General features: G+C 51.7%; 1 protein-coding gene and 1 long non-coding RNA gene across 2 annotated transcripts in view; one reads left to right on the top strand and one right to left on the bottom strand.

The window, feature by feature from the left end:
- Window positions 1-47: 47 nt before the first annotated feature.
- LOC136318988 (uncharacterized) overlaps window positions 48-25,659 on the bottom strand; it is a 32,556-nt gene continuing 6,944 nt past the window's right edge. The window contains exons 3-4 of the long non-coding RNA XR_010728143.1: window positions 268-373; window positions 48-175 (exon numbers count right to left, since the gene is read on the bottom strand). This is a non-coding gene — a long non-coding RNA (uncharacterized lncRNA). The remainder of the gene's footprint in view (window positions 176-267; window positions 374-25,659) is intronic.
- POLD4 (DNA polymerase delta 4, accessory subunit) lies at window positions 7,306-9,588 on the top strand. The gene is made up of 4 exons (XM_066252190.1): window positions 7,306-7,539; window positions 7,750-7,839; window positions 8,050-8,161; window positions 8,527-9,588. Exons 1-4 carry the CDS (start codon window positions 7,443-7,445, stop codon window positions 8,549-8,551), a joined length of 324 nt encoding a protein of 107 aa, XP_066108287.1. The 5' UTR covers window positions 7,306-7,442; the 3' UTR covers window positions 8,552-9,588.

Raw genomic sequence — 25,659 nt, 5'->3', positions numbered from 1 at the left:
GGATAAGAGAAGAAAGATAAGATGCTTGGCTGCAGCGGCAGCAATTAGTACAGAGATCAGTGGGCGCACGTGGCATACTGTGACAGTCTAGTGACGGGCCACCAGGTAAACCGATGGGCTAACTGCTCTCAGGCAGAGCGTGGACATTTTCCGTGGGCCTCCTGAAAACAGTGCCCTGAGCGAAGGAAGTAACATGATGGAGATGTCAATCAGCTGACAAATATTTTAAAGGTATTACCTGCCCCCCCCCAAAAAAAAAGACATTACCTGCCCATTACTGTGCTCACTGGTGTAGGAAAGAGAAAAGAGATGCAAAGCGAACTTGGCTCCTGCCCGTACAGAGGCTCTAGCTGGGAGGAGGAGGCCAGCTTACCTGAAACGATAAGAAACAAAAGCACACACGTGTGATGTGCTGGGAGGTCCCAAGTGCAGGAGCCACTGGGAAAGGGAGAGGCTGGAATGTAGGTGCAGGAGCTATTGGACTTGCTTATGGGCGGGGCGGGCCAGGCTCTGCTGAATGTCCTTGAGTCACCTGGCCAAGTCGGAGGGAACATGCCCACCCTGATGGGTCCAGGCTCTTCAGACAGACATCTGCCCAGGCATGGCCCTGCCTCCTGCCTAACGAGATTGAAAGGAGGGGGCACCGGGGCCGTCCCCATGCAGGCGCAAACTGAGTGGCAGCTGGTGTACGGAAGGCACCAAGCAAAGGTGTACAGGATTCAGGGGTGGACGTGCCACACTACTGAACGGTGCACTTCTTGGGGACAGATTCTGAGTCTTCCCCATCTGTCTATCCCGGCAGCCAGCTCAGGCTCCAGCCAGAAATGGTTCAGTTAGTGTGTTGAACAAAACATTCCAGAAAAAAGGACTAGGACCACCCCTCCCCCAAGTGCTAGAATCCAAGGGAGAATTTGATTAAGTGCCCAGGGACAATACTATGGACATCAAGGAAGTGGTGAGGGCTCCCGGCCGGGGAGGGTTCTCTAACCTGTGAGCCCTAAGAGGGCTGGCGAGGGGCGTCTGAGCTCATTGCCGCATCTGCAGCGGTGCTCTTGCATGGATGTAGAAGGCGGGATTTAACACGGTTCTTGGAGAGGGGCAGGGCGAGGGATAGGTCCGTGTCCCTCTCCCTTTTAAGCGGTAACAACGTAACGGCGGGCCCTGTGATTTATCCGTGTTCACATCCCTACAGCATCTTAGCATGATGCCGAGCACAGATGAAAGTTCTCCATAATTGGATTTAAAGTGATTTGAAGTGTGTCCAGACAGTAATATATTGGAAGTAAAAAAGGAGAGCTTTTTAAAATTATTGATTGATTGATTGATTTTAGAGACAAAGGAAGGGAGAGGCAGAGAGAGAGAGAGAGAGAGAGAGAGAGAGAAACATCGGTGTGTTGTCCCACTTATTTATGCATTCATTGGTTGATTCTTGTCTGTGCCCTGACCGGGGTTGGACACTACCACCTTGGCATATTGAAAGGATGCTCTACCCAACTGAGCTATCTGGCCAGGGCAAAAGAGGATAGTTTTAAGGAGGCAGCTGATCCACAGTGTCAGATGCCCCAGAAGAACTGAGAGAATATGAGGAAAATCCTCTGGCTTTGGTAAGTCGGGAACTCACTGGTGACCTTTGCAAGAGCAGTTGAGAGGCAGATAGAAAATTGTGAGATTAAAGGAGGTGAAAAGAAGGACAAGGCATAAATATATTTCCTCGGGAGCCTGGTGCAAAGGGAACGTCCAGAGAGAGTAACACGGGCCTGGAAGGCTTTTTGTTTGTTTGTCTGCTGCTGTTGTTCTTAGACGGAAGAAATCTAAATATTGCTGTGCGAGGGGCGGCAGCTGGGGAGGAGTGGGGACCTGGGGAACGGGGTCAAGGACAAGCACAGGAGAGTCAGAAGGGTTGCTGGGAAGCCATGGAGCCAGGTGACATCAGCAAACACAACTCTGTTGTCACTGACCCATTTGGCATGGATCATGACATTCTCTAGCAAGCCAGAGATGCCCAGAGGTGGGGGCAGAGTGGAAAAGGGCATTCCCCAAGGCTGAAGGCTGGCAGGCCAGGAATGGCAGTGAATCACCGGACAAGAGACTCCACAGGGTTAGAAATTGTTCTGCTGAGTGGCTGTGAGCCTCGCAGAGCACAGTGTGGGCAGGTAGGTAGCAAAGGAAATGGGAGCAAGTGGCCTGGGAGAAGGGGGGCACACAGCTGGATCCAGCTGTGTGCTCAGGGTGCCCCCTGGGAGCAAGGCAGGGGAGGTGGGTGCAGAGAGGCGCCCAGTCATAGAGGACATTTCATAGTTTGAACTCTTAAGCTCTCCTCCAAATAGCTCCTACTGGTGGTGTTGGCGGTCTGAGCCCCCCCTTTGGGTTTTGTGGACCAAGGGCCAGGTAGCTCCTGGCAAGTGACAGTCATAGGCTTTTCTGTGAGTGAGTTTGCCATGGCTTCTCCATACACAGCCATTTCAGGAGAGGGGTGATGAGTTTTCACTGGTGATCGTAGGGCCCACTTCTTTATTTATTTATTTATTTATTTATTCATTCATTCATTCATTTTTAGAGAGGAGAGAGAGAGACAGAGAGGGAGAGACAGACAGAGAGAGAGAAGGGGGGAGGAGCTGGAAGCATCAACTCCCCATCAAGCCCAGGGTTTCGAACCGGCGACCTCAGCATTTCCAGGTCGACGTTTTTATCCACTGCGCCACCACAGGTCAGGCCAGGGCCCACCTCTTAAGTATGGTCTTGCTAGTCAGGGGCCCAGGAATCCAGAGGTCAGCCTAGAACTTGGCACATCTGAGGCCCTGCAGTGTCATGGAAGGAGTGTTGTCTCTAGGAAGTCCTGTTCCCAGGAAAGCTAAGGAGTGTGGGAAGGAGGGAAAGTGGGGGGGGAGGCCTTCCCTCCTGTCATCTCCAGGTATCACAGAGGGGATTAGAAATCTCTTCTGCATCGTGGGTGCCTGGAAACACACGTGTTTGAGAGGAGTGCATGAGATGGAGCACTGTCATTTGGGGGAGATGGGGCATAGGAGTGGGTACAGAAGTGACTCTGGGGTGGCAAAGGGGTAGGTAGTTATACCTTGCTAGTTGCCCACTTTTGCAAAGTCATCTAGGATTTAGGGCCTTCTTGATTAAGTTAGGAGACTCATTCAAGTGCAAGCGCATGCGCGCGCGCCCGGACACACACACGCACACACACACACACACACACACACTGGCCACAGCTACCCAAAATGGGAAAGGGCCAAGGGAAGCCCTTGTTCCCCTTAACCTAGAGGGCAATGGCCAGTGATCCAGGCCTGGCTGAATGCTCTGATGGCTTCCTCTCAGTGCCCCCTTCTCAGGAGCCACAACTGTCTCTGCCTTTGTCACTTTAATTCTTGAGCTCCCTGACTCAGCCTGGTTCCCCCAATTTCCCAGCAGTGGACAAAGCCCTTGTCAGCTGGGTGGGGGTGGGGCGGTGAGAGGGTAACTGAGCTTTAGAACCAGAGATCCAGCCCTTTCCTCATCTCAACCTTCAGGATCCCTCAGCCTTCCTAGGTCAGAGGTCTCCTCTAGACCCCTGCTCAATTTGCCCTAATCTCCCAGGCACCCTAATCTCCCAGGCACAGCGGATGGGGTGGAAACTAACTAGGACTTTCCTCTCAGCTGGACAAAGTCTGACACCTGGTGGCCAAGGTGAGGAACCGCCAGAAGGGCCCCTTTTCAGAACTTCACAGGGCAGGATGGCCGAGGTGAAAGGGGAGGTGATGGGAGGAGGCTTGGGGGTGGGGGAGTTGGGACAGGACGAAGGAGACATCCAGTGGCAGAAAAGCCCCAGTCCAAGGAACCTTTGCCTTCCACCAGGCTCCCACCCTTCAGTCTACTAGGCCAGAGGACCTGGAGCATCTTGAGGTGGAGACTGAGAATTTTGGCCCACAGGGCGGGAAATAGGGCCCAGAGTATGTAGTGTATGGGGATTGGGGGGACGAGTCTGGCTGCCCAGAATCTCCAGGTTAGGGTGGGTGGCAGGGCCTTGAGGCCTGAGGAAGGGGCATGCTCGGATGAGGGAAGGAGAGCAGGCAATGCCGCACCCTGCTGGGCCCCAGGCACTGCTTCCCTCCCTCTACCTGCGCCCACCTTCCTAGCTCTCACTGGCTCTCCCCATAAGCTCTTCATGAGCTGGGGGAAGGGAAGGGGCTCTAGGGCGCATGTGCCGTGCGGAGGCCCCCCATCCCGACACACTGTCTGAGCTAAGCCAGGCTTAATCCCCCTCCCCTTGGAGCAGTCTGCAGTGGGCCTCCACCCTCAGGAAGGTTCTGGGCTCCTGTTCCAGTTCTTTTCTCTCCTTTTCTCTCGGTTCCCCTGAGGTTTTGGTCTTGACTACACAGCAAGGGCCTTGAGTATTCCCAGGCCGAGGTGCAAAGGTCCCTCTTGCTGGTGCCATTACCAGCCTTCAGGGGGGCTAGGGCTGACACAGGAACCTAGGTCATGGTCTCAGGAAATTCCCTAAAGAGGAGAAAATTTCGCCTCCCACTCAGACCTCTGGCCTGGCCCTCTAGCTTGGAGCCTGAGCTGTGACAGGCCCCAGGACTCCTCTGCCTTGCTTGGGGGCTAGGCCAGGAGGTTCACTGAGTAGGGCAGGGGTTCCAGGCAGGAAGGCGACAGGGGGCAGACAAGGTTGGGGAAGTAAAGAAGAAAATGACCACCCAAGCATGGGCAGGCCGAAGTCCAGTCTAATTGCCAGCACACCTTAGGCAGCCAGATGCCAAGGGAAAGAAGGATGCCAATTGGACAGGGGTGGTTCTACACCCTGGATGCCAACTCCTTCCAGCCTGAGCCCACTGCTATCTGACTAGGAGAGGAGGGCAGTGCTGCCCGTGGAGAGTTCCTGCACCTCTAGGCCGGAAAGCCGGTCCTAGGGTGCCTGCTCTAGAGCAGGCACCCTGACCCTCTTTCTTGGTACTGGGTGAAGCTGAAGGCCAAGGGAGACACCTCCTAGGCTGGGTGGGAGAGGCTAGGAGGGCCTGGGGCCACGAAGGTCAGGGATGGTCCAGACAGCACCCACAGTGCAGGTCAGGGTGCCAGAGGGGAGAGGGAAGGGGCTCAGGCAGCAGTAGGAGCCACTGTGGCAGCCCAGTGGCACACCCCATTTCACGCTCCCTGGGCGGTGGCGGGGCCTCACGGCTATCAGCTTTCAGAGGTGGGAGGGACCAGGAATGAAGAGGATCTGCCCCACCCATGGCTCCCTATTCCCTCAGGGCTTTGTGGGCTCCAGAGTTGGGTGCCACATACCTCTGCCAACGCCCCCTGGGGAGGGGCGGTCAGTCCCACAGAGTCTGGACACTATCCCACCATAGAGTGTTCGGAGCCTGACCAGACCCCACACCTAAGCCTCTTGGTGAAGAGAGCCTCCCTGTTTTCCTCCCAACACAGCAGGGCCCCTGTCTCCCTCACTGTGGGCCCCACTTAGTCCATAAGGCAGATGGGGGGATTAGATCAGGCCCAGCCCAAACAATAAAGCAGGGAAGGGCCCTCCAGCTCTGTGCAGCTCGCCACAAGCTCTCTCCTCCACTCAGCGCTCCTCAAGGAAGCAGATGGGGAGAGCCAGAGCCCTGGCTCTGGGGCTTCCTCCAGAGCCAGGCAGGAGGAAGCCCCTGAAGACATGGCCTGCTCCTGCTCCTCTCCTTTGGTGGTCCGTTCTCCAGAGAGTTCTCCTTTCTTGTGCCCACCTCCCTCCTATGGCAGGGCACCCAGACTCCAGATCAGGAGAAGACGGGGCAGGTGGTGCCCTCTAAGTAGGCCCTTGCACCCCTGGAGGGAAGAACTGGATGCAATCTCTGGAGGGCAATTAGAACAGGGCTGGTCCCTGTGCCGATTCCCAGACTCCCACTGGCCAGCACTTTTGCCTGCTGCCAGGAAGTTGGTGAGGGGGAGGCGGGTGTTGGGGTGAGTCAGCAATGACAGGAGCTCAGGGACAAAGGTCATGGGTGGAGAATCAAGAGACACTGTTTATTCAGCCTGCCTCCTCCAGGAGGTCTTCCAGTGTTACGCCAGCCCTGTGGTCCAACCCATCACTGACCCACCCTCCCCCCGTTTGTTGGGAATTTTATCCTTATTTATTTATTTATTTATTTATTATTCATTTTTAGAGAGGAGAGAGACAGAGAGAGAGAAGGGGGGGAGGAGCTGGAAGCATCAACTCCCATATGTGCCTTGACCAGGCAAGCCCAGGGTTTCGAACCGGAGACCTCAGCATTTCCAGGTCAACGCTTAATCCACTGCGCCACCACAGGTCAGGCGGGAATTTTATCCTTTTACTGACAACTTGTGGGTCCCATCTGCCTGCCCCTATACTCTGTGAGCTCCTGGGGAGTATGGAGGGGCTGTGGTTTAACTGGGCCCGACAGTGCCTGGGACTATCAGGACTTCCTACTTTCAAGACCCATTTTACATCAATTTTAGTAGAGTGAATCTGTGGGAAAGGGCTTAGAACAGTATTTGACACACTGGAAGTGCCATATAAGTGTTGGGTTTTATTATTGGGATTTTCTGCTCATGTGCTCACATTAGTGTGTTACAGACATGGCAGTCTTTGCTAAGAACTGGAGATCCAAACACACTCTGGCCTCCTGCTCAGTGTGGAATCTTCTTGGCCAGTAGGGCCAGCAGGAGCAGGCTGTGGGACCCGGGAGAGCCGACAAGGCAAACGCTTGCCCGGACTAAGGGTGGGCATTATGTTTGGGCGCTGACTGTGAGAAAGGAGCTTTCCAAATCCACGGGCTTCTCCAGCCAGCTCTCCTGGGGCCAGTGGGGGTGGGGTGGGAGCAGGAAAGAGGGCTAGATTAGCCCAAACTCTCTCCGGACCTCCAGACCTGCCCCCACAACATTCTGTGGGCCAAGGAGGGGGCGGGGAGGAGTGGAAGGCTCCAGCTGGGCTCTGGGGAGTTACAAACCTGCCACGGGGATTAGTGAGGCTGAAAAGAACATTTGCCTAGGAAGGGAAAACGGGAAGTGAGAGGCTGAGGATAACGCTCGTTAAGTCCCTAGAGACCCACTGCTGGCCAATGGGGGGGGGCACAGGAGGAGGTAGCGCAGTCTGGGACATTTTGACAGATCCTCCACCCCAGCCTCACCCCTTCTTCCGTAGAACACAGCTGCAGCAGATGCCCCGCCCCCTCTGCCAGTGTCTTCTTCCACTGGTTAAAGACAGGCCACGCCCCCAGAACTGGCCTGCCATTGGCTCAGGTCTTTTAATGTTTGTGTGTTTGTGGGCAAGGGGAGAGACGTCATTCTCTGGAACCCACTTCCTCTCAGCTTGTCTAGGTCATTCTGTCTGCCCGTTGCTGGTCCCAGGCTCGCTCTCTGGCCTGTTCTCACTCTCTCAGCAGCTGTCTCTCTCGTGCACACTGACCTGTCTCTCTCCTTCCCGGCAGTCGCCTCCTTCTCCGCCTGCCTGGGTGGCCGCCATGGGCAGGAAGCGGCTCGTCACTGACTCTTATCCAGTAGTGAAGAGGAGGGAGGGCCCCGCTGGACACAGCAAGGGGGAGTTGGCACCAGAGTTAGGTCTCTGAGGTGTGGGGAGGACGGGAGGAGTGGACACCGAGGGACATGGGACGTGGGCAGACGTCCATGCAAGGGGAAGTGCAGTATGTTCTCTACTTCCCACACCAGGCCTGGCAGTGGAAGACAGAGACAGAAGGGTGGTGGGGGCCGAGGAGCGGTGGGACAGCTGTGAGGCGAAGGGCAGGTCTGAGGAGCAGCTTGTCATTGCAGAGAAAGGGATCCAGCCCCTGAACGTGGATGAAGTGGAACTGGAGCTGCTGAGGCAGTTTGACCTGGCCTGGCAGTATGGGCCCTGCACAGGTGAGAACTCCCTCCCTCAGACTCCAGGCGCACATGCCGGCGTCAGTCCTGTCACCCACGTATCTCTGAAGCAACTCAAGCCCCTGCCTGATCGTCTCAGGCACTGTCTGCTGAGACTGGGGAGTGTAGAGGTCCCTCCACACCCATTCTCTAGACTGGACTCTTCCCTGCCCACCACAAGGCCCCAGTGTCTTCTTCCTACCCTGGCAGGGATCACACGGCTACAGCGCTGGCATCGGGCAGAGCAGATGGGCTTGAAGCCTCCCCCAGAAGTGCGTCAGGTGCTGCAAACCCACCTCGGAGATCCCCGCTTCCAGTTCAGGTCAGAGACAGACTGGGGAGGGCTTTTGGGGGAGCCAGAGCCTTCTCCAGCACCACCAGCCTGCTGATCCCGGGTGGGGGCAGCCCTGCCCTGAAGGAAACATGGATGCTGGCTTGGGATGTGGGCGAGCAAGAAATGTTCTACAAGGTGCCTGGCTCAGGAGGGCAGAAACTTGCTTTAATAATTCTTACCTCTGAGCTAATGGTGGGGGAGAGGTTTACCCAAGGCCCAGGGTATTATCTATCTGTACTGAGGGAATGTCCAAGGACTATAGGCCATGGCCAAGGGCTAGTGCGGGTGAAATCATTAAGGGACTTAATGACTCTGGTTTCTCCTCTCTTCTGCTCCCCTCCCCCCCTGCATAGCCTCTGGCATCACTATCCCCTTTGAGGTGCCACCTAAGGTCACCTGCCCACTACCAGAGGACCTCAGGACACAGCGAGAGCCAGCTGCTGTCCCCGGCTCAGCTCTGCTGTGGAGAATGTTTGGCAGGAAGGAGTTGCACAGGGAAGGAAAGAGGCTGATCCGGAGGTGTCCGTGCTCAGCCCTCCATCTAACCAGCAGGCTCCGGGAACCCCTCTGCGTGCCGAGGAGCACTTCCTGCATGGGTGGTGGTCTCTGAGGACAAGGACCTGGCCATGACCATTCTGACACCTGCCACATGCCTCTCTGACCTAACACTGTGATTCTGAGGATGGTGGAGCAGTTAGGCACAGCCATGGCAGAGCCGACTCAGGCAGGATGCACTTCCTACCTAAAGCTGGGAATCTGAGGGCAGAACTGGCTGAGCTCACAGGGCAAGGGGTTCACTACTGTATATCAATAAATAACAGCCTGGAAGCCTCGCCTCCAGTCCCTTCATGTGGTCCTGCTTAGGTTGGCGGCAGCCAGCAAACTCATGGGTGGGAGACAGCCAGCACCACGCTTTTTTACAAGGTGCGTGTACCTCCTTCCCCTGCCTAACCTTGGACCTGAGAGAGAAGACACCTTAGAAGAGCAGGAGACGTGTCCAAACAAGAGCAGGGGAGGAGTCTTCACAAGAGCTTAGCAGCCTCTGGCAGCCCCTGGTGGTGCACAAGGGAACTACCCTTTAGTCACCTGCACTGACCAGCTAAAGAAAACCTATAACCTAGCCAGCCCAGGGCTCTCCACCTCAGGAAAATGGTTCCTTTGTCAGAGAAGGATCCATGGGTCCCTGGCTCATAATGTCCAGACAGACTTACACATTCCCAGCAAGTACCTCTGCTTCCCAAATGGAGGGCTCAAAGGAGGACTGGGGAAGGTTTCCACCCACAGGACCTGCTCAGAGATGGCATGGTCTGGGGCTTTGGTAAGGAACTGAATGGTGCTGGGCAGGGAAGAGAACTGGCTGGAGCCAGGAACAATGTTTAGGGGACCCTGGGATGGCATGACATGGAGAATATAATCAGTACTCCTCACGTGGTGTCACAGTCACTGTCTGTTCGAGCCCTCCATCCTGGGGCAGATAGAGACAACATGGTGAACTCCTTGGAGACAGGCCTACAGAGCCACCAAGTGGTCTTTTTGGCCCACATTTTATTGGATCACTGATCATGCCTCAGGACTTTAAATATTTGATCTCTAAACACTCTTAAAAGCCTTCAAGTAGATTTTACAGAGAGAGCTGAGGCCCGGGAAGGTTGGTCAGAGTTTCCTGGCAGCACCAGCAGAGATGTGGCAGTCCAGAGGCTGAGTGGGTCCACGTGCGTCAGGCTCTGCCCGTCTATACTGTGCCCTGGCCATCTGCCCAGCGCCTGCGTGTGCCAGCTCTAGAGGTCCTCTTGGGTGTGATTAGTGGTGAGGAGGTGAACACAAACGAACATGTCAGTATTATGTCAGGTGGGATCAGTGGTAAGCAAAATTAGGGGTGGAAGCCAGAGAGTGCTGGCAAGGCTGGTCAGGGGAAGCACCCCGGCCCTCTGACAGGTGGCCTTTGAGCTCAGAGCTGAAGGAAGTATGGGAGCAAGCCCTGCACCTGTGTGAATGCGCCAGGCAGAGGAAACCGCAAACACACCCTCCCCAAAGTGGGAGTGTGTCCACCTTGGTCAAGGAACAACGTGGAGGCCAGTGTGACCAGGCCAGAGGGAGCAAGGGGAACTTGGAGGGAAATGAGGCCAGAGAGGCAGCAGGTGGGTCCCACAGGGCCTTGCAGGCCAGGAGAGTAATCTGGACTTTATTCTGAGGAAGGCATTTGTGGGTTTGAAGCCAATAAATGACCTAACCAAACATGTTTTGAATACATTACTCTGGCTTGTTGGGGAACAGATTGTGGGGCTCAGGGAAGAAAAGCCCAAACCACTCAGGAGGCCATTGCGGTTGGCCTCACAAGAGCTGATGGTGACTTGGACCAGGGTGAGGGATGGCAACAGTAAATAGTACTACATTCTTTTTTTTTTTTTTAAGAGACAGAGAGAGGGATAGACAGGGACAGACAGACAGGAACAGAGAGATGAGAAGTATCATTAGTTTTTTGTTGCACATTGCGACACCTTAGTTGTTCATTGATTGCTTTCTCATATGTGCCTTGACCGTGGGCCCTCAGCAGACCTAGTAACAACCCCTTGCTCGAGCCAGTGACCTTGGGTCCAAGCTGGTGAGCTTTTGCTCAAACCAGATGAGCCCACGCTCAAGCTGGCGACCTTGGAGTCTCGAACCTGTGTCCTCGGCATCCCAGTCCGACGCTCTATCCACTGCGCCACCGCCTGGTCAGGCCACATTCTTTATATATACAGCGTGTCCGTAAAGTCATGGTGCACTTTTGACCGGTCACAAGAAAGCAACAAAAGACGATAGAAATGTGAAATCTGCACCAAATAAAAGGAAAACCCTCCCAGTTTCTGTAGGATGATGTGGCAGCATGTGCCCATGCGCAGATGATGACATAACACCGTGTATACAGCGGAGCAGCCCACAGCCATGCCAGTCGAGATGTGGACGGTACAAAGGAAAGTTCAGTGTGTTCTGTAGCTTGCTAAATTCAAATCCGTGACCAAAGTGCAATATGAATATCTGCACATTTATAACGAAGCGCCACCACATAGGAATAATATTACTCGGTGGGATAAGCAGTTGAAGGAAACTAGCATTTTGGTGGAGAAACCCCGTTCTGGTAGGCCATCAGTCAGTGACGAGACTGTAGAGGCTACACGGGATAGCTACCTAAGGAGCCCTAAAAAATCTGTGCGTGAGCCCACATCAAACTGCACTGAATAGATATGAAACTGGGAGAGTTTTCCTTTTTTTAAAAAAAAAATTTTTTTTTTTCTGAAGCTGGAAACGGGGAGAGACAGTCAGACTCCCGCATGTGCCTGACCGGGATCCACCCGGCACGCCCACCAGGGGCGACGCTCTGCCCACCAGGGGCGATGCTCTGCCCCTCCGGGGCGTTGCTCTTTTGCGACCAGAGCCACTCCAGCACCTGGGGCAGAGGCCAAGGAGCCATCCCCAGCGCCCGGGCCATCTCCGCTCCAATGGAGCCTTGGCTGTGGGAGGGGAAGAGAGAGACAGAGAGGAAGAAGGAGGGGAGGGGAGGAGAAGCAGATGGGCGCTTCTCCTGTGTGCCCTGGCCGGGAATCGAACCCAGGACCTCTGCATGCCAGGCCAACGCTCTACCACTGAGCCAACTGGCCAGGGCCAGAGTTTTCCTTTTATTTGGTGCCGATTTCACATTTCTATCGTCTTTTGTTGCTTTCCTGTGACCGGTCAAAAGTGCACCATGACTTTACGGACACACTGTATATATAGAGAGAATGAATACATATATATTATATTATATATATATATTTTATCATTTTTTTAATAATCTTTTTTTTTTTTTTTTTGTATTTTTCTGAAGTGAGAAACGGGGAGGCAGATGGACTCCAGCATGTGCCTGACCAGGATCCACCCAGTATGCTCACCAGGGGGCGATGCTCTGCCCATCTGGAGTGTTGCTCTGTTGCAACCAGAGCCATTCTAGCACCTGAAGCGGGGGCCATGGAGCCATCCTCAGTGCCTGAGCCAACTTTGCTCCAATGGAGCCTTTGCTGCGGGAGGGGAAGAGAGAGATAGAGAGGAAGGAGAGGGGGAGGCGTGGAGAAGCAGATGGGCACTTCTCCTGTGAGCCCTGGCTGGGAATCGAACTCGGGCTCCCACTGAGCCAACCGGCCGGGGCCCATTCTTTCTGTATTTTGAAGGGAGAACTGACTGACAGGACTTGCTGATCAGTTGGCTGTGGGGTTGGAGAGAGAAGCCAAGGATAACACCAAAGGTTTTGGCTTGAGCAACTGGAAGACCCAAGTTCCCATTACGGAGATGAGAAAGACTGTGGGAAGGGTGGGTGGGGTGGGAATCAGGAGTTTGGATTTGACATCTGTGACACATCCAGGCAGAGATGACAGCAGCTAGTGGACAGAGCCCCGCAAATCTGAGTTCTGGAGAGAGCTCTGGATGTGAATATAAGTTTGGGCCCCTTTTAAATGGCATTTTAAGGCATGCGCATGACTGAGAGTACCGGAGGGAGGACAGATAGGGACTCAGCGGGGTCCAAGGGCAGCCCTGGCCTGCCCCGCCCGGCGGTGAGGGAGAAGAGGGCATGCAGCAAAGGTGCTGAGGACGGCAGAGTGGAGGGAGATGACAGGCTAGGGTCTCAGAGAGCAGGGCAGACGTGGTAAAAGAAGGTCTCATGTGGTCACAGGAGCCGGAGGATGGCATGCTGGACTTGCTATGTGGAGCTCTCCAGACACAAGCAGTTTCCACAAAGGGACGGGACTAGGGTGTGCTGGGAGCAGGCCCGAAGGAAGGGCACGGTGTACACAAGGCGCATGCCGACTCTCTCAGGCCCTTTCCCATAAAGGGAACAGAGAAACAGTGGTAACTAGGGGGATGTGGGACCAACGGAGGTTTTCTTACTTATTGTCTTATTTGTCCTTTGTTTTAGATAGAGCAATATTACAGCATAATTGCGTGGTAAATGGGGTGATCCAGTAGGGAGGGACACCGAGGAGGCAGCTAGGTGAGCGAGGTCTTTGTGAAGGCCAGAAGGGTGGGAAGAGGATGGCCTGAGAGAGGACCACCCACTGTGACAGGACGGGAGGCAGAGGATGCAGGATGAGATACAAGTGAGGGGCACACTTGGCAGTGGGGACATTCAAAAGTCAGATGTTTTCTGAGAGCAGGTACTGAGCGCCGTCTGCTGTGCCGAGTGCTGCGCACACTTGACCTCACTGACCCCTTAGAACAGTCTCATTGGGTGAGCATTATTCGCGTTTCACAGGTAAGGACACTGAGGTGATGAGAAAAGTGCCTTGCTCAGACTGTAAAGCCCAGGGCCCAGTCCACACCCAGGCCTGTTTTCCCAGTCAGTCACCCTGCACCTGCATGTCCACTGCACCTGTGCTCCAGGGAGTCAGGGTGCTGTGGAGGGCAACGAGCAGGGATACCAGGGGTACGGGCCTGAAGTCCCAGGAATGCAAGAGCACCGCCTGTTAAAGGGCCCTCACTGCGGGGCCCTGCACACGAGGACTGCACCCCTGCGGCCCTGGAGCTACCCCGCCTTCCCTCCTCCGCACCTGGCCCCTTCTACTCCCATGGTCCTGCTTCTCAGACCTGTTCCCTGCAGAATGAATGCAGATTCGCCACCAGGGCTGGAGTGTGACCCAAGACATCTCCACTCTGAAGATTCTTAGTCATTGTGTGTTTGATCCTAAAAACCTTTGGTCAATTTTGCATTCTACTCCTTGATATATATCTGGGCATAGAAATGAAGGAACTGACTTACCTGGTGAAATGAACCCCCCAGGAAGATGCACCATGTGGCCTGTGGCTAGCTTCATATACCCTGACCTGCCCACCACCTCACCCAGGCCCAGGCCGAGCAGCACAGCAGAAGCACCAAACGAGCCTTTACCAGAAGGAAATGGGAAGTAAGTGGCCCTTGAAGGGTAAGAGTCAAGTCAGCCAGCAGAGAAGAACATTCTAGACTGAGGGAGGGCTGAGCAAAGGCAATTAGGAGAGGTGCACCAGGGAGGAGGATGCAGACTGCAGTATGCTCTACGGAAATCAGCGCAGCAGCAAGCCCACATTTCGGTGCTTACTCTGCATCTGTTCAAAGTGCCTTTAATCCTCACAGAAAGCCTAGAAATGATTAAAACTTTTTTTTTTCCCCAGAGAGAGAGAGAGAGGGATAGACAGGGACAGACAGACAGGAACAAAGAGAGATGAGAAGCATCAATCATTAGTTTTTCATTGCGCGTTGCAACACCTTAGTTGTTCATTGATTGCTTTCTCATATGTGCCTTGACCGTGGGCCTTCAGCAGATCAAGTAACCCCTTGCTGGAGCCAGCGACCTTGGGCTCAAGCTGGTGGGTTTTTTGCTCAAACCAGATGAGCCCGTGCTCAATCTGGTGACCTTGGGGTCTCAAACCTGAGTCCTCTGCATTCCAGTTCAATGCTCTATCCACTGCGCCACCACCTGGTCAGGCTGATTACAACTTTTTATAAAGCGATTTTATTTATTTATTTATTTATTTATTTTTAAATTTTTCTGAAGTTGGAAATGGGGAGGCAGTCAGACAGATTTCCGCATGCGCCCGGCCGGGATCCACCCGGCATGTCCACCAGGGGGCGATGCTCTGCCCATCTGGGGCATTGCTCTGTTGCAACCAGAGCCATTCTAGTGCCTGAGGCAGAGGCCACAGAGCCATCCTCAGTGCCTGGGCCAACCTTGCTCCAATGGAGCCTTGTCTGAGGGAGGGGAAGAGAGAGACAGAGAGAAAGGAGAGGGGGAGGGGTGGAGAAGCAGATGGGCACTTCGCCTGTGTGCCCTGGCTGGGAATCGAACCTGGGACTCCTGCACGCCAGGCCGATGCTCTACCACTGAGCCAACCAGCCAGGGCTTATAAAACGATTTTAAAGAAGAAATTCAGGTACAGAGAGGTCAAGTACATGCCCAAGGTCACACAGCATGTAAGTGTTGAGAATAAGATATGATACCAGAGTCCTGTTTCAGAGCCTCCACTCATATCATGTGGGATGATGCCAGCGAGATGGGCTTGAACCAGACACAGGGTCGTGGGCCTGAGGAGTTTGGACTTATCTATGGGGATGAGACTCTAGACAGTTTTGAGGCAGAAGAGAGAGAAGATAAAAACAGTCCTTCTGGACAATCTGTCTTGCAGGCATGAAAGAAAGACTACAGGGGAAGGGGAAGAACCCACAGGCAGGAAGACCAAGTGGGAAGCCACTCAGTATTAGCAGACAGAGTGCAAGGGACAAAGAGCTAAAGAGCCTGACCTGTGGTGGCGCAGTGGGATAAAGCGTCAACCTGGAACGCTGAGGTCGCCTGTTCGATACCCTGGGCTTGCCTGGTCAAGGCACATATGGGAGTTGATGCTTCCTGCTCCTCCCCTTTCTCTCTCTCTCTCTCTCTCTTTCTCTCTCTCTCTCTCTCTCTCTCTCAAAAAAGAGCTAAAGAGATGTTGCAAAGAAAGTGGCACGACTTGCGTTTGGGAAGGAAGAATAGGGAGGAGGCCTCGAACATGACTCGGAGTTTGAGCTTGGGAGGGGCAGACGGTTTCAGTCTCATGCATGTTTAGTTTGAAATGATGACATTTGGAAACTAGGTGCTTCTAAATAGAAACATCTAGTAGGCAATGGAAACCTAGAGGTCAAGTCTAGCAGCGAGGTCTGAAGAGAATGTGTCCAGGGGTAGAGGGGAATCACCTGCACAGAACTGACACTTGAGTCCATGAGCATGGACAAGTTCTCTGAGAGAGTAAAGAGAGGCAGGGAGAAGGAACAGAGACAGGGCCAAAACGGCCTTGGGAAAAGCCTCCCTCGAAGGTGGAAGACCAGCAATGGGGAGGGAGGGTGTCACAGTGGCAGGAGAGTCAAGGTACAGCGGAGTCCATGAGGTCCCCAAGAACTTCCCAAGCGGTAGTGGGTGGTGTGCTGCTGCGGAGATGGCAAAGAAGACTCATTCAGAGGGAACGGAAGCGCTACAGATGGCTCACTCCAATTCTGTCCCCACTTTGTAGTTCCTTCTGACACTCCGGCTATCATAGTACAGTAACTACCAGTGCCACACCCATCCATGAGAGCTATACTGATTCGTTCCTTATTGACACAGGTGTGACCACATTTACCCATGCTCAGACTCAGATGAACTCAGCTAGTAGTGTGAAGGCTAAGGAACTGCTTCACCAAGAAACCCAAGTAAACAATGGAAGGGAACACAGTTCTGAATTACTCTAGCAGTAGATCAAAGTCACAGCAGTGCCAGCTGGTGGTGAATTTGGGTTAACACCACCTCTAGGACTTACAAAATCCTTAACACGCTTGCTAGTTCGCTCTTCAGGTAGGTCTCCAGTCCATCCACTTTAGTCCTAAACGAGAAAACAATCTCGTGCTGGTTGTGGCAAATGCAAACGATGACAGACCCAGACCCTGAGCTCCAAGAGCTGACCAGAGTGGGAGATAGAGAGAGATAAGGCATGCAGGTGAGTTTCAAACGCTGCCACATGACAGGTGTGAACGCGACACTGGAAACTCAGACTTCCTGAAGACGACCTTTTAGCTGAGTGTTTAAGGACAAGTGGGGTTTCCAAAGGTAGACAGTGATGCTGGACCATGTGTTGATGAGTCCCGGGTCCTTCTTGAACCCTCCTTTGGTCTTTTATTTTTTGAAAGCAAAGACATTGCTTAGAAACCTCCTGGGGGGTGCCCTCCTTCCCCTCACCAGGAGGTTCTGATGGCTCCCAGTCCTGCAAGTCCTCCCCTTGATTTCCTAGGGCTGCCTTCCTTCGGAGAGTTAAGGATTCTTCCTCTGCTCCCTGTGGTAACCTGTTTATATTTTATTATCATACGTCACATTGCCACAACAGTACATTTCATTGTCTCCACTGCTACAGAATATTTTACCCTTGTCTGTGTGTACCTAGCACAGGGCCAGCTACATAGTAAGCACTCAAAGCAACAGAACCTTCCTACTTCACTCACACCTACTGTTTGGTCTGCTGGTCTTGTCCAGAATGTGAGATTCATTCATGGACCAATTGTGAAGGCCAGTCCTAAACGCTAGTGAAATTTAGTCTCTAAGTGAGTTCTACTGGGAGCTGTCTGCTCTGGGTAGCAGGAGCCATCTTTTCCTAGAACCTACTTAGCAGGGAAGGCATCGAAGCTGTCAACTTCAGAAGCAGGCTCTTACTTCCTGTGCCGAAGCCCGTGTCCCCACTGGGCCAGTCTGCTGAACGCCCATCTGAGGTCCTCTCAGATGCAGAGTAGACATGATCGTCAAATCTAGTGTGCAGAGGACCACCCAGCCCACTTCTCGATACAGTTTCTGAACCACGGCTGCCCAGGTCCCTGTTATTACAGTGCCACAACAATGGGGTGTACACTGGTACAATCCCAACGATGTCAATTTGGCATTATTTATCAAAATTACAAATGTAGCTATCTCTTTCAGTCCATATGTACAAATTTATCCTATGGATACACTTGTATGTATAAATAACATATCTAAGGTTATTTATTATAGCACTGTTTGCAACAGCAAAGACTATAAACAGCCTAAATGGCTATCAATAAAAAACCAGTAAAATAAGCCTGACCAGGCAGTGGTGCAGTGGATAGAGTGTCGGACTGGGATGTGGAGGACCCAGGTTTGAGACCCTGAGGTCACCAGCTTGAACGCGGGCTCATCTGGTTTAAGCAAAGCTCACCAGCTTGGACCCAAGGTCGCTAGCTCAGCAAGGGGTTACTCGGTCTGCTGTAACCCCACAGTCAAGGCACATATGAGAAAGCAATCAATGAACAACTAAGGTGTTGCAATGCGCAATGAAAAACTAATGATTGATGCTTCTCATCTCTCTCTGTTCCTGTCTGTCTGTCCCTATCTATCCCTCTCTCTGTCTCTGTAAAAAAACAAAAAAACAAACAAAAAAAAAACCCAGTAAAATAAGTTAGTAGTACACAGTGGATACTGTACTGTGAAAAAGGTCAGGGAAGATCTTTATGTATTAATATATGTAAGATGATCTCTAAATTATATAGTTAAGTAGGGACAAAGGATTTACAAAAAGTATGAATTTTGAAGTATGTTAACTGTATTACCAATTTAATCAATCAATCAGTAAGAAAGGACGTCTCACCATGTCCATGCTAATATATTTAAGAAATATTAAAAATAATAGAAACAATTCCACCAGGGCAAAAGAGTTATTATGACATGCATTGCAATGGCTTTGTGGGCCCCCCTGGACTCATGATGGTGTACTCTTTTTACTACGTTCTACTGAGAGGTGTCTCTGCCTGTCTCTATGGGAAGGTCCAGAACTTGCTCTCTCTAGAATGCCCAAGATCTCTGCCAGGCACCTGGCACTGCCCGACGCTGGAACAAGAGTTAACCTGTCATGGCAACGGGTTGCACAAGAGTCCAGTATAAGTCCAACCAGTTCATTCCTTTGTTAGTTTATCAAGTACGCGCGGGCCTCCTGTTAGTGTGAATAGTATAAGGAATATACAGTTTGAGTCCTCAGCCTTGACGAATTTTCAGTCTACCTTTAAAGGATGGACTGAAACTATGCCCAACTTTACTCTGAGTAAGATTGGCAAAAGCTGAAAGGCTTGGACCGTCGACTCTGTTGGCAAGGCTTGGAGAAACACACAGGAGCCTCCAGGGGGTGGGGATTTGGAAGTACTAATAAAATGACAGCATTTACCCTTGGGCCCAGCAATCCCACTTCTAGGAATTTACCTCAAAGGGTCACTTTCACAACTCCTCAGCTCTGCCACTGCATGTGAAATCAACTGTTGACAATATGTAAACAAATAAGTAGGCATTGCCATATTTGGCCCGCCACAGTCAAGGCTCGGACTGGCGATAGGGTGCCAGCCCTCGCTCTAGGTCACCGCCTTTCTGGTGCCGGCCCCTTACGCAGAGTATCCAGAGTATCGTGCAGCGCCTCCACTAGAGCCAGGCTGGAGCGCCCAGCTCTGTGACACCGCCAGCGCCTCCATTCTGCGCTCACACCCACAACAGCAGCTCTCCGCCAGGCCTCACTCTACACACATGCAGCCCAGCGCTCCGCTAAGGACCCACAGGAACCCCCTACGGAGCCCTGAGCCTCCTGCCCTCCACACAGCGCCACCTCTCCCACACCCTGCCCTGAAATTCCTAGCTGCTTCAGCGGCCCTCAGCTCCGATCACTGTCTCATCAGCTCAGCAGGACCGCTGTGTTCTGTATGGGCTCCCCCGTGGTGCTGTGGTCGGCAAGTCGTCCCCAGTCCCCAGGCGAAATTCAGGGGAGCAGGGTTAATGTGGGCGGGGCTCACCTCAAGTGTTTCCGTTCTCAAAGTACTTACAGTCCCGCTCGCTGTTCAGAGCCTATATGTATACTTCCCAGTGTTTGCAGAGTTGTTTTTTTTTTTTAATTGATTTTTTAATTGATTTTTAGAGAGAGGGGAGAGAGAGAGAAGGGGGAGGAGCAGGAAGCATCAACTCCCATATGTGCCTTGACCAGGCAAGCCCAGGGTTTCGAACCGGCAACCTCAGTGTTCCAGGTCGACGCTTTATCCCACTGCGCCACCACAGGTCAGGCACTTCCCAGTGTTATAGTTGTTTATAATGGGAAGGCTCAAACATGGTCAAATACAGAGTCCTAGAATTCAATAATTTAAAATAAATTCTCTGTCCGGTGACAAGGCCTAACAGCAATAAAACCCTAATAGCAACAACTATACCTAGAATCTAGACCTCAGTTTCTAAATATCTTTCCCCACTCAAAGAAATTAGACATCTTTGGACAAATGGCCGACTGCATATTTAGGACAGGGAAAATCCTAGGTGCATTTGGAACATTACATTGTGCAATCAAGTGCTCAAAGACAAACAGGAACATGGCAGAAGGACAAAGAGCCAGCTCGAAGGAGCTGTCACGTGCCAAATATAAGAAAATTTGAGCCTGACCTGCGGTGGTGCAGTGTAGAGTATCAACCTGGAACGCTGAGGTTGCTGGTTCGAAATCTAGGCCTGCCCAGTCAAGGCAGATATGACAAGCAGCCAATGAATAGCTAGAGTGAAGCAATGACTTCTTGTCCCTCCACCCCCTCTCTCTGTAAAATCAATAAATAAAATCTTTTAAAAAAATAAAGCAAATTTGAGCATCTAAAAGCAGGGGTCTCAAATTCAACTCAGCATGTGGGCCGTAGAGCAAGATCACAGCCATTAGGCTGGCCGCACTAGGTCTACAAAAGGCAACTGTTATGCAACACTTTTCTCACTGCAGTTGAAAACAAAAAAAAATCAGTACAACAAGCACAATCATACATGCAGTTTACTCAGTGTCACAAAACGACCAGAAACTGTAGTTCGCATCACAACTGCTGTTAACTAAGCTAATATCTAGCTAGGATGCTAGAGAAATGAAAAATACAAGTAGGCCCCTAGGCTTACTTAATTTTATCCAAAATATTTTGAACTTCGTGGATTAGTCTGCGGGCCGCACAAAATTGTTCAGCCGGCCGCATGCGGCCCGCGGGCTGCAAGTTTGAGACCCCTGATCTAAAGCAATAATGATGGTAATGCCTTATAAAACACTGAATAAAGCACAATACATTAATCTATAGTAATACTGAAAAGGGAACAAGAGAAAATTCTTCCTTACTAAAGAATAATAGCTTATATTAAACGCATACTAAATGTAGAAAGAATAATATAATTTTAAAAACACGAGATAAGTAATTTAGGAAAGATCATTACTTGATGCTATAACTAACAATTGACAGACTTGAAGACAGGATATTCATATGGTCTCAATTTATCACCCAACATGACTACAAAGGAAAAAGAGCTCCTTGACAACTGAGAGATCTAGTAGGTATCATTTTTTTTTAAAAGTGAGAGGAGGGGAGACAGTGAGACAGACTCCCACCTATACCCCGACTGGGATCCACTTGGCAACCTCTGTCTGGAACCAATGCTTCAATCAACTGAGCTATTATTAGTGCCTGAGGCTGATACGCTGGACCAACCGAGCTATCCTCATCTCCTGGGGTCAAAGCTCAAACCAACAGAACCACTGGCTGTGGGAGGGGAAAAGGGAGAGGAGGGGGAGATGGAGGAGGAGAAGAGCAGATGATCACCTCTCTAGTAATTAACCAGGAATTGAACCTGGGATGTGCATACACCAGGCCAACTCTCTGTCCACTGAGCCAACCGACCAAGGCCAGCAGATACTATCTTAACCAAGTCCACAAATTCAGCATCAACAATAATGGGATAAAGCAATAGTAAATGATTAAATGACTAAAGTAATGCAACAGAAAGAACATGTCACTTATGTAGTATTCTTACAAAAGGTCTAACCTAAACCTAATTGTGAAGAAACATTCAAATAAACCCAAATGGAGATATATTTTACAATACAACTAGCTTGGACTCTTCAAAAATGTCAATGTCATAAAAAACAAAAAAGCAGGACTACTCTAGATTAAAGAAGAAATAAAAGACATGACAACCAAATGCAGCCTGTGATTCCTGATTGGATCCTGAATCAAATATTTTCAAGAAGCTGTAATGGAAAATCTAGGGATATTTGGAGAAATGTAATTACAGCTTGTGTAGTCTAGATAATAATATTGCATCACTGTAAAATTTCTTGGTCGCTATGGAAAATAGTTTGTCGGTTCCTCAGAAAGTTAAACATAGACTTACCATATGATCCAGCAGTCCCACTTTTAGGTCCATACCCAAAAGAACTGGAAGCAAGCACTCAAAGAGAGATGCTTCTATACTCATGCTCACAGAAGCATTATTCACAATAGCAAAAAATAGTAAAAAACAACAACAAAAACCCCCCAAGTATCTATGAACAGACAATGGCTAAACAGAATGTCACATATACCTACAATGCAATATTATTCAGCCTTAAAAAGGAATGAAGGTCTGATACATGCCATAGAGATGAACATGGATGAACCTTGAAGACATGTGCAAAGTGAAATAAGCCAGGCTCTGGCCAGTTGGCTCAGCGGTAGAGCGTCGGCTTGGCGTGCAGGGGACCCGGGTTCGATTCCCGGCCAGGGCACATAGGAGAAGCACCCATTTGATTCTCTACCCCCCCCCCTTCCTCTCTGTCTCTCTCTTCCCCTCCTGCAGCCAAGGCTCCATTGGAGCAAAGATGGCCCGGGCTCTGGGGATGGCTCCTTGGCCTCTGCCCCAGGCGCAAGAGTGGCTCTGGCCTCGGCAGAGTGACGCCCCGGAGGGGCAGAGCATCGCCCCCTGGTGAGCACGGAGGGGCAGAGCATTGCCCCCTGGTGAGCAGAGCGTCGCCCCCGGTGGGCATGCTGGGTGGATCCCAGTCGGGCACATGCGGGAGTCTATCTGACTATCTCTCCCCGTTTCCACCTTCAGAAAAATACAAAAAAAAAAAAAAAAAGTAAAATAAGCCAGATACAAAAGGACAAATATTGTATGACTCCAGTTACATCAAGTACCTAGAATAGACACATTCATACAGACACAAAATAGAATAGATGTGACCGGGGGGGATGGGACATTTAATTGGTACGGAGTTTCTATTTATGATGATGAAGAAGTTCTGGAAACTGACCATGGCGATGGCTGCACAGCACTGTGAACGTGCTTCATGGCACAATTATACATTTAAAGGGTTAAAATAGTAACTTTCATGTTATGTAGAGTTTACCAAATTTTTAAGAGAAAGGATACTGTGGTTATATATAGGTTAATGTCCTTATTATTAGGAGATGTAGGCCAATCTATTTAGGGGTGAAGCGTCTTAATGCCTATATCTTATTTTCAATGGGTCGAGAAAAAAGAGAGGAACGTGACAAAAGGCTGACAACTAGTGAATCCAGATGGAGGGTAGGCATGTGTTTGTTGCATTATTCCTCCTACTTTCTGTAGCTCTGGAAAATTTCAAAATAAAAGAAGGTGCTCAACAGAATTTTGTAAATGAATAAATAAATGTGAGAGGGGACCCTCCCAGATAGAATAGCATGAGCAAAGGTGAAGAGGTGGAAAAGGTGTTTTCAGGGTATAGTCAGCAGTCTGGTTTGATCTGAGGGCCAGGTGCACGCTAGGACACACTGGGAGATGTAGCAGCAAGGCCGGCTGAGGCCCTGAGCAGAGGACCGAGTCTGCATTGCACTTGGCCGGCAATGGGAGCTCTGTGGAAGGCAATACACATGGGAGTAACATGTAAAATGATGCAGTACTCCAAGAGATGAATCTAGTCATGACGTTCTGGACAGACTAAAGGATGTAAGCAGCTAGGAGGCTATTACAGTAGCCTAGGAGCCGGGGCTTGGAAGCGGGAACAAAAGGCAACTGTTTTATGAAGTACGGTCAGAATTTGGTAATGATTAAATGTGGAAAGTGAGAGTTATCCCTGTGAGGTCTACCCCTGGGTGTAGAAGAATAGAGGAAACGGGAAAGTCAGCAGGAGAGGCTAGTTTGCAGCTCAAGGCTCAGAAAGACGAATTGTAAGAAAAAAGAATGGGTTTAGTTTTATCCCGGCCTTCCTGTCCAATATCCTTCACAGGCCCTCAGACTTTCTAACAGGGGTCCGATGAGAAGCAGAATTCTCTTCCAAGGGCTGCTTCTACGTCTGAACAGCCTCACCTGGCCCCGACCACACCCCAGGAATCAGCGCCCCTTAGAGCTAACTGCACCTCTGTTCCTTCTTTAGTATTGTCCCTTCTTTAGTACTGGCTCTGTCCCACCTAGCCTGCACACAGTTCTGTCTTCCTGTCATCACCTCCTCTCTTATCTGAGTCCCTTTTCCTGTGTAAGAGAGGGGTCTGAGGTAGCTAGCTGCCCAGGAGCAGCAGTCCTGCCGCGTGCAGGCCAAGATGGCACTCCTGTGCAGCTCAGCGGCAGGGAGGCCGGGCGGGGGGAGAGGGGGACAGAGAACAGAGCTGGGCTGAGGCAGAGAGAGAGAGGCTGCAGCAGCATGGCGCCCTGCAGCAGGGACCGCCTGCAGCAGACCTGGCTGCGGAGAGCATCTGGCCCTGTTGGCATCAGCCCCACCTACCGCAGGGGACAGCCAGCAGTACTGGGCTGGGGATCTCTGCCTACCACTCGGGCAGCCCACTGACCCAGAATAATGCCATCTGCTGCCCTAACCACTTACTCTGTCCTCATGGCAACTAGCCTCTCCCCTCCATCTTGCCCTTTCTGTGCAGAAAGTAGGAGCTAGAGGTTGGCAGGAGGGCGGACATTCTGACGAGGTACAGCTCTGCCCAGCACAGGAGCATTTGGGAGACTGAGGCCATCAGGCTGTGAACAGAGCTGGAGGGGGCACTTAGCCGAGAGCCGACAGAAAGAGTGGGAGCTGTGGAGGTCTCCTGAGGTCTTCCCCGGGTGGTGGGCCATGGGGGCACCGCACAGTCTGCCAGACAAAGAGGTGAGCTGCATGGGGTGCCTGCTGCCTGGGGCTGGGGCCCACTGTCCGGGGCACACCTGCCCAGCTCCAAGCCTTCTCAGGCCACACGAAGATAATGTACGTAAATTATAACCTGCTCTGTCGCCCACCCCAACTCTCAGGGGCAGCCTCCTTCACTCAGCTTGCTGACCACCCCCCACAGTTACATCGAGCTCAAGCGAGACCAGCATGTGAGGCCTTGCTTTAGTCTGGGCTTGTTCTGCGTGCCCTTCTCTGCCACACCCACTGCCCCACCTTCACCTGCGGGGCTCACTGAGCTGCTGCCAGAGGTGTCAGTAGGGTGGGGGTGTGGCATTACTACCCAGGCCAGGGAATCCCCTGGGCAAACTCTGCCATCTCACCTTCCTACCCGGTGGGAGAACAGCTTTTGTATTTTCAGTCCTCTAGCCCAGACTCAGAATACCCTAAAGTGTCCCAGTTGCCCAGGGTGGCCACCTGGGAACAGACAAACCTGGCAGAGTAAGGAGAGGAACATCAGCTCTCTGATGGGACCTGTTGCCATAGGGACACATTAGTGTCCAGCAAGTGCTCAAGTGAAAGACTCTGGTCAAATATATCTTGGCCTGGCCGGCTGGCTCAGTGGTAGAGCGTCGGCCTGGTGTGCAGGAGTCCTGGGTTTGATTCCCAGCCAGGGCACACAGGAGAAGCACCCATCTGCTTCTCCACCCTTCCCCCTCTCCTTTCTCTCTGTCTCTCTTCCCCTCCCACAGCCAAGGCTCCATTGGAGCAATGCTGGCCCAGGAACTGAGGACAGCTCCATGGCCTCCACCTCAGGCGCTAGAATGGCTCTGGTTGCAGCAGAGCAATGCCCCAGATGGGCAGAACATCGCCCCCTGGTGGGCATGCTGGGTGGATCCCGGTTGGGCACATGCAGGAGTATGTCTCTCTGCCTCCCAATTCTCACCTCAGAAAAATACATATATATATTTTTTTTTTTTCTCACCTCAGAAGAATATATATATATATCTTATGACAGAGAGAGAAGCTGGGCTGGGCTGGAGAACTGAGGAAAATGGGCAGGAAGTTCT

This window comes from Saccopteryx bilineata, chromosome 1 (assembly GCF_036850765.1).
Source record: "Saccopteryx bilineata isolate mSacBil1 chromosome 1, mSacBil1_pri_phased_curated, whole genome shotgun sequence".
NCBI lineage: Eukaryota > Metazoa > Chordata > Mammalia > Chiroptera > Emballonuridae > Saccopteryx > Saccopteryx bilineata.
This window is presented reverse-complemented; position numbering and strand designations above follow the sequence as displayed.